At 37.1% G+C, this 8,084-nt stretch overlaps 2 protein-coding genes across 4 annotated transcripts; both read right to left on the bottom strand.

Annotated features, from left to right (window-relative positions):
- LOC107642531 (putative F-box protein At1g65770) lies at positions 269 to 1,717 on the bottom strand. Its single transcript, XM_016345924.2, has one exon. It carries the CDS (start codon positions 1,574 to 1,576, stop codon positions 437 to 439), a length of 1,140 nt encoding a protein of 379 aa, XP_016201410.1. The 5' UTR covers positions 1,577 to 1,717; the 3' UTR covers positions 269 to 436.
- On the bottom strand, positions 1,988 to 7,984 carry LOC107642530 (transcription factor tau subunit sfc1). Of its 3 annotated transcripts, XM_016345921.2 has the most exons (15): positions 7,854 to 7,959; positions 7,388 to 7,541; positions 6,909 to 7,227; positions 6,689 to 6,781; positions 6,506 to 6,596; positions 5,893 to 5,959; positions 5,748 to 5,790; positions 5,238 to 5,409; positions 5,038 to 5,136; positions 4,225 to 4,293; positions 3,890 to 4,028; positions 3,216 to 3,414; positions 2,847 to 2,953; positions 2,710 to 2,746; positions 1,988 to 2,524 (listed from the first exon to the last, which is right to left on the bottom strand). In XM_016345921.2, the coding sequence occupies exons 2-15, from the start codon at positions 7,520 to 7,522 to the stop codon at positions 2,367 to 2,369; spliced, it is 1,728 nt and encodes a 575-aa protein (XP_016201407.1). In that variant the 5' UTR covers positions 7,523 to 7,541; positions 7,854 to 7,959; the 3' UTR covers positions 1,988 to 2,366. The 3 variants fall into 3 exon arrangements, 2 of the variants coding, with proteins under 2 accessions (XP_016201407.1, XP_020978509.1); XM_021122850.1 differs by lacking the exon at positions 7,388 to 7,541 and having other exon boundaries at positions 7,854 to 7,984; XR_002362285.1 differs by lacking the exon at positions 1,988 to 2,524 and having other exon boundaries at positions 2,714 to 2,746; positions 2,847 to 3,080; positions 3,136 to 3,414; positions 7,388 to 7,945.

Here is an 8,084-nt window from a genome sequence, read left to right as displayed (position 1 = left end):
AATGTCACACCATTTATATATATCCATTCACGCAGATGCACCTATAAAACTACTTTACATTAAAATTAAATGCTTATATCAATTCACCTATTACACTACTATGAATACATTTTCCATTTTAAAATATAATTCTAACCAGGCTTCAGCTTCACCAAGTGGATAATAAGAAGGTTAATTAAAATGATCAGCCAACTCCAAAATACCTTGAAAATTGTTAGGGTATCAATCATGCTTTTTTTATTATGGGGTAAAACAATCTTTTTCTCTATGCAGGCGAGCAAAATATTTGGTGATGCAGAATCAATTATTTTCCCACAGAAGTATAAACCAGTTATGACATAATAATGATTTACAAATTTGTAACCTTCAATCTATGAATGACATAATAATAGGCTTTAACAGATACAGCTTCTGCTTCCAACAAGAGTTGAGGCACTTACAAATTGAACTTGCGTTGAAAGAGAGATGGGCAAGGCCAAAAGCGATTAGGGAGCTTGAACCTTGAATCGTTCAAGGTGAAAGAAGAAGCTCTTTTAGCAGAGAAAAAATAGAGAGAATTGGGTTCACAACCATAGTAATCTTGAGCCAAAAGAGAGAAAGTAAACATCTTACCCAAAACAAAAGAATAGCCACCCAAATCCTTAACATCCAACCACCTACCCCATTCTTCATCAAGCCTATGAACCTTAACATCCACGACCTCCCAATACATGTCCCAAGGGCTGTCGGGTTCACCTTCTATGTACATGTCAACTACATAGAGCCACCCACCACACTCCACCAACCGTTTCTTCTTCCCCAAACCACACAGCATTGGCGAGAATTGAACCAATTTTAGGGTTTCACTATCCACCCATGAAATCGTACCTACTTTGTCAACCACGTAGAGTTGACCATTGTGGACGATCATGTCATCGAAACAGTTGGGGTCATCGAGAATCGTCCAATTGTGGTCGCCGATCTTCAAAACGTGAAGCTTGCCGTGGTTGTAGAGAGCGAACAACTTGCGGGAGTCAACGGAGGAAGTCAAACTCGGGAAGAGAATAGCTTTGTGGGTTTCAGGAAGAGGCATGAAGGGTTGGAGCAAGTGGAGTTGGAAGTCATGAGTGTGGTGGTGAAGAGAATGGGATTGAAGGAGGTCGAGGAGGTTGAAATTCAAGAGATTCAAGTGGGAGGGGGAAACGAAGGGGGGAGGGTTTGTGTGTGAGAGAGAGAGTGGCAAGTTCGTGAAAGGGTCGAAGATGCGAAGAGGGAAGGAATCGTTGTGAGAAAGGAGGATGATCCATCCTTTGGAGGAGGAGGAGGAAGGGTGGTGGATGCGGTACAGTTTGGTTTCGAAGAGGGTGAGTTTGATGTTGCTGTCGGGAGGAGGAGGGAGGAGGGGGAAGGCGGTGGTGGTGGTGGCGGTGGGAGAGGAAGGGGTGGAGGAGTGCCAGGTGGAGCAGGTGCTGCGGAAGTGGAGGAGGTCGACGGTGGTGGTTAGGCGTTTGGATATCAGGGGCCATAGTTCCTTTGGGAGAGCTAACCATTCCACCGATTCCTTCTTCTTGTTATCTTCTTCGTTCATAGTGGACATGTTTTTGGTGAATCAGTGGAATTTTCAGCTTCTTTGATTTTAACCTGCCAAGTGCCAACCTTTTCTTTTCTTCTCTCTCTTCCAATCACGTTCAACTTCAATAGTGCATAAATTTTAGATTAAATAAGGTTTTTTTGGTCTTAACGCTTTTTACATTTTTTAAAAGAATCCTGCTAGAAAGCGAATGAAATATTTGTACAATATTTAAAAAAACTTAAGCTAATTTTAGAGTTCACCAAAGAGATACTATGTCATAAAACCACTCATTCCAAAAGTTTAAACTGATAGAAAAAGATAACACTAATGGTTATATCTCAAATACTGAATCAGACATCCCTAAACCTTCATTGTACACATTGTACAACTATTCTATTGGCTTACTGTACTTCCTCTTTTTTAAAATTCGACTCAATTTTTATCCCTACCACTTCTCACCACCACCCTCTTCTGCTTCCACGCCTCGCTTAAAAGAATATCCATTACCACCGTTTCTGACCTCCATCAGAGGATGCTGTCGAGCTCGAAGAGACAAGGCAGAGAGGGAAAAGAGGAGGAGGTGGTGTGACAGTGAAGGTGAGGGAGGAGAAGAGGTGGAAGTGGAGCCAATGTTTAAAAGGGATGAATTGGTGGTATATGTGCATGAATTTGAGTTCTTTCTATACTGCATTCTTCATATTCATGTGTTCTACAAAAGCCACGTTGCCATTATTCTTTCTATTACTCTACTGCTTTACATGGAAAACTATTTTAGGAGATACGTGCATCTGACAATTTTATATAGCAGCAGCAATCATTCATCGGAGTTGTTTTTGTCACTGTCTTCCTGGTATATCTGATACTCTTCATCACTTCCTATCTCCTGTGCCTTGTTATTGTCATTTTCATTGGAGGGGAAGCTAACAAAAAGATCCTGTAAATGAGTCCTTGAAAGATTCTCCATGCTGAGATCTAATCATTATAAAGGAACTCAAAAGTGCCCACAACATCTTCCACTTATATATATTAAACATGACATTAGAAGAAAATGGTAGTGCACTATGATTTATCTTTCGTATTAAACCGGTGTCAGGCAATAAGCAATAATGAGAGTTGAGTATTAAACATGAAAAATTAGAGTTCACATAAAAGGATACTAGAATGAGACGGCAGAGGTATTTCACAATCTCCAACCTACAACAAGAGTCAACAGCACAAATTAAAAGTCAAAAGCCATTGATGATATAATCTATTGAGAAAAACTTAAAAATCAGAGAGTATAAATAAGAATTACCAGATCAAGTTCTTCATAAGCATCCCATTCTTCATCACTATTATTAGCCTCAGCTGCTGCTACTTCTTCATCATCAACATTGTCAGCCTCACCTTTCTCTTCCAAACCTATATGTTCCACACAAAAAATTATAATAATTTCTCTTAAAAAAATATCAATAATTTCTCAATCAAACTGAAGACTTCTTCCTGTTTGGTTTCATACAATATTAGATAACAAGTTATGTAGAATTTGCTACAACTTACAAACACAACCATATTCTATGTAGAGACGTATTGAAAAGCGTAAGTTACCAAATGCAGTCATTTGTTGACTCTATTACTAATGCAATATCAATTTAAAGAATTGTGAAAAGAGAGACAGTGTAACCTAAATTAGATTGTTCACTACCCTCCCCTTCAGGCTTTGTGGCAATCTTACTGTAGTCCCTTTTCATTTTTTCAAACTTTGCAGTGGCAGATCTGAGTAAATTCTCTGCACCAGGCTTTGGGAATACTGATAGGAACCTCACCATGATACGTTGTCTAATACAATTGAGCATGTTTTGTGTAAACCATCCAGTTGCAAACTGTGAAATTAGCATGTTAGATGCAACTCAAATAATTTGAATGAGTTTCATTGTCATCCAATCAAACGTTTGTGTCTATAAAAACTTTTAAGATAATGAGTGGTTGAGTTAAAACACTCATACTCACAATGCATACAAATTAGAAACCTAGTTGAATATCTTACAGTAACTTCAAACATTAATGGTAGTGATACTATATTAATCAACATATATTAATCAACTCAAAAGCAGAAATCTTCAGAACTAAAAAGGAATCTATAGAGTAACCCATCTATCTCTGTCATTCAAGGATAACGGAAAAATAAAGGGCAGCTCTGGATCCCCATAGTATTTATAAAACTTAACTTCATGCCAAAAAATAAGACGAAAATGTTAAGAACATATCAAAAGCAGACCTATCTCTTATTAAAGATGTGGGCAATGACATCATGACATGTAGTTCAACATAAAATCTGAGATAGTTTGAGAAACTTACGGTGCAAACTGCCAGCAAGGGAGGTTTATTTATTTCTGATTGAATATAATCATCAACAAGCTCGAATAACTGTAAAGATGTCTGGAACTTGCAAGGGAAAGCATGGAAGGCACATATATCCCCCCATCTATGTTTTGATCTACAGGAGGAAAATAGTCTTAATAAAAATGAGCAAAACAACACAAATGGAAATATAATAACCACAAATACTGAAAACAGATATGTTAAGGCATGAGAATAATGAGATTGTTTGTAAGTCTGCAAACACACACGCACACACACAAACAAGCATAGAAAAACAAGAGGAAAACAAAGAAAAATTGAAAAGAACTTACGTATTGGCCGATTGAGCATCACAGTAACTTCGTAATGGGATTGGTACTCGATAATCAAGTCTTTGATAGCTGCTAATTCAAACATCTAAACATATTCAATAAAGACCCAGTGTTTTATTCTTTAAGAAAACCAAAAACAATTTAATAAAATCATTTACAGGTATGTTAAGAGAACATTGATTTATATGTATAACACTATACTTTCTCGTCATAATAGAAACCATAAACTAGTATTCAAACATCCTTATTCTTCTTATGACATCACAGTTCTGGATCAACATAACCAATGAACTGAAGTTAATGAAGAACACAAATCGAATTTTAAACATGATGGCATTGAAAATACCAAAAGAGCAGACAAATAATAAAAAATTAATCTTCCTGTCTATGGACCATAAAAATTCCTTTGAGATAAATAAACTTAATAGTTAAATGTTAATAATATCTAATCTCCCTCTTCAGGAAAATGGAACCCATATGTTATGAAGTGCAAATAAAGCAACACCAAACTGGGTAACTCTGTAAATTTTTGTTGATCATGATAAAACCTCAGACAAACTTCTAGATTCCTCAAGATTCCAATCATTATTCCTAATTGATCTAACATTTCATTTTTATGAAAGGTTTAAAAAAATAACATGACCTTAGTGTGTTGGAAGACTGGTACTACCCAAAAACAAAAAAGAAAAGAAGGAACAAGAAACCCACCAGATATTTGAGTAACTATAGCATGCAGGGACCAACATTTTGAGCGCAAATGATTATTAATATCTAACTCTCCCAACAGATTATTTAGAAAAGAGCAAGTCTCACATGCGAGAATCGGGATCCTTGCGTGGATCATATCCTTTCTTGATCCAGAACCTTAAGAAAGGTCCACTGGAAAAATAGTAAGAAATTCTGGATAGAAGCCTACAAGAAGTGAGAACAGAAGGGCAATGCCTACTCATCAAGCTCGAGCAATTCAACTGCTGCAAGTTAGAAAGGTAATCAGCAGAGTTTGGGTAAGTCACCTTCTAAGCATGGCATGTGAAAAGCTTAATCCCTTATCATGCAAGCGTTCAATTAATGAATCTTTGGACCAAATAGGTCGCTCATCAAACATTCTAGAGACAGCCATCTGTGACTCCCATTGATCTGAACCTTGGGGTATATATTCCTCCCAATTCACTATCTTAGGAACCTGTAAGAAGGCTAAGAAAAACCAGATCCACAGAAGTGCAGTTTCATAACCGGCGACAATCAGGATAGGTATTAAAAAGGTGCGGACATCAGAACATGTAAATTTCGAACTCCAATCAGGAAGCAGCTAGTGGTTCCTTTGGCCTAATATAAACTTACATTACAGAAGGCTTACTTCATGCACGTAATTCAAATACTTCTTTAAGAAAAATCTGCAGGTCCATGCAAAGCTATGATGAAAACTGTTTCAATGTGTTTAATATCCATATCGATATATACTGACATTTCTACAACTTCAATAGATCTACATATAATGGTTCTACCACCTGAGAAAAGGATATCTTTAATGTCAAAACCAATTGCAAGAACTGGCTCTGTGTCCATCTGTACACACATGGCAATGAGTAAGCTTTCTTACTTAAGCTTTATAGATAGTAGGATGAGTAACCATAGATAGTCAAAGTGATTATATCAAATTAAAGTTACCTCAAGATGTGGTTGTACAATTTCCTCTTGTTTCCTTTTTGAACTTGATGTAGCAGGTGGTCTCAAGCTGAAATAAAGAAGACTAATTCACTTTGAAGTTAAAGAAAGATGAAACTGCCAATTGAAACTTCACAAGGAAAACTGGGGAAAATGATATACTATAAAGCTTATGGATATTGGATAATTAATCAGAAAATATAGCATAGTGCTAGGAAAAACATAGCTGAACTAAGAACCTCATTGGCACCTCCCACTCCACCAGTTGAGAAAAGATATTAAGATATGAGAATTTAAAAAATTCAATTTAAGAAATGGCATGTTCTGTCTGTCACCTAAACACCCCAAACTACAGAAACAATGGAATAAGCTACAGAAATGAAACAACGCAAAGCCTCATTGAAGAGTAACACAAAGACAAGGATCTCTGAAGGTAGGCAACAAGTTATACAAGAGATTAAAGCTATTCACATGATTGGAACTGCCATCATTTTCCTCATATTTATAAAGTATGATCATACACAACTATGGTATTAGCAAGACCCATGCTGATCCCAAAATGAATGCCAACTTTTCATTCTCAATATAAGAATTAATGAAAGTGAGAGAAACTAACACTAAATTTTCTGGCATATCCTTCGGAGCAAAAAGTGGAGGCACAATAAGCATAATGTCCTCATGATCCACATCCATAAGACCACCCTCACCTATGACAGAACAGAAACACACACTACTAACTTGGTAAAAGCCATCAAAACACCAGGTTTAAATAACAGAATATTGAAACTAAGATATTCACCGAAGTGTGGTTCCTCAAGTTCTGACCAATTTCTCTTTTTCCTCTGGGCAACTTCCGCATGAACAGGAACAACATATTGGTAGTCAAACATTCCTGTGTAATATTGAAATAGGAAACAAAAGCAACAAGTTAACTTGCTTCTGAGGTTCTATAAAGCTAATTAATATACATGGTGGCCACATGAAATCACCAAAATCAAGCCCATCTAAGAACTTCTAACCATTAAAATGATAAGCCTCAGAAACATGAGCAACAACATCAGCACAAAGGTTTGCTTCTTTATCTGCAGATATACATTCCTCGACTTTATCATCCTCAGTTAATCCCTCACTTTCTGGTTGATCAGCTTGCCTCTCATTTTCCGTTATATTTCCAGGCACACTTCCATTAGCTTTGGCATCATGCTCACTGCAAAGTTTTCTCTTGGATATTTTGAGAAGAAAACCATTGCAGGGATGAAGCTCCCCAAATGCAGGATGTGAATACGGGTCTTCAGGGCGGAAACAGAGCTCTAGTTTGTTTGATTGCGAACTGCGAGCCTACAAATGTCACCACACAGACCATAACAAAAGTGGAAATCCACACAGAAACCAAATCTCATTGATAAATTACAAAATATGAGCCAATGTTGCAATATAAAAGAAAGTAAGTACCATAATTAGCAAAATTATCACCATATTAATAAATTTTGTCTAGTACCTTAAGGATGCCTTGGATTCCACCTAGAGTGTCCACGGCACGAGAAACCGTAGATGGATACCCAGGATAATGGACCACAAATCCCTGATTTTGTGGTAGAACCCCTGAGATTGTTCCATCCTTTATCACTCCCATTAAACTACTACTACTACCTCTGAAATGATTATTCAAATGCTGTTTTTATCAACATTAATCAATTTTCAGCTTCATCTGACTATTGATGTTACATAACTATATCATTGGCATGCAATGTCATAAAAAGAGGTATACTAAGTGAAACATTCACTGCACTGGGCACAAAAGTTTATCAAATTTACTAAAACTTAGAACACACTAAATTAATAGCCCCAAGATTTTATAGTCGATTGGAGCAATGGAAGCAAAATTCAGCTGAGAGAACTATTACAGGTTTAAACACTTGCTGTGAACTGAAATCCAAACAGGGAAGAAGAGAAGAAGCACATACGGTTGAGAAGCTATGCATATACGTAGCTTATGCGTATTTGCTTTGTCTTCTACTCCTTCCTTCTCCTGAGTTTTGGTGTCTTTCTTTTCCGAAGAAAACGCAAGGTGCCACGTCGGTACTGTAATGAGAGTGTTGGAGACAGTCTAATGTGGAACCTGTAAGTTGAGGACCTTCGTGGTCCCCCAATTCCATGGGCTGGGCTAAGTGAGAGCTTACGAAATTGGGCCTTCT

The sequence above is a fragment of the Arachis ipaensis genome, chromosome B05 (assembly GCF_000816755.2).
Source record: "Arachis ipaensis cultivar K30076 chromosome B05, Araip1.1, whole genome shotgun sequence".
Classification (NCBI taxonomy): Eukaryota; Viridiplantae; Streptophyta; class Magnoliopsida; order Fabales; family Fabaceae; genus Arachis; species Arachis ipaensis.
The sequence above is the reverse complement of the archived record's forward strand: the minus strand, read 5'-3'. Positions and strand labels throughout refer to the sequence as shown.

What these genes read in the sequence shown, in the direction of transcription:
- LOC107642531 (XM_016345924.2), bottom strand. Translation starts at nt 1,576, where the DNA reads ATGTCCACTATGAACGAAGAAGATAACAAGAAGAAGGAATCGGTGGAA.
- LOC107642530 (XM_016345921.2), bottom strand. Translation starts at nt 7,522, where the DNA reads ATGGGAGTGATAAAGGATGGAACAATCTCAGGGGTTCTACCACAAAAT. An exon ending in TGAGGCTTATCATTTTAATG is followed by an intron (nt 6,782 to 6,908) that starts GTTAGAAGTTCT and finishes AATATTACACAG; the next exon opens with GAATGTTTGACTACCAATAT. An exon ending in CTTATGAAGAACTTGATCTG is followed by an intron (nt 2,747 to 2,846) that starts GTAATTCTTATT and finishes CTCTTGTTGTAG; the next exon opens with GTTGGAGATTGTGAAATACC.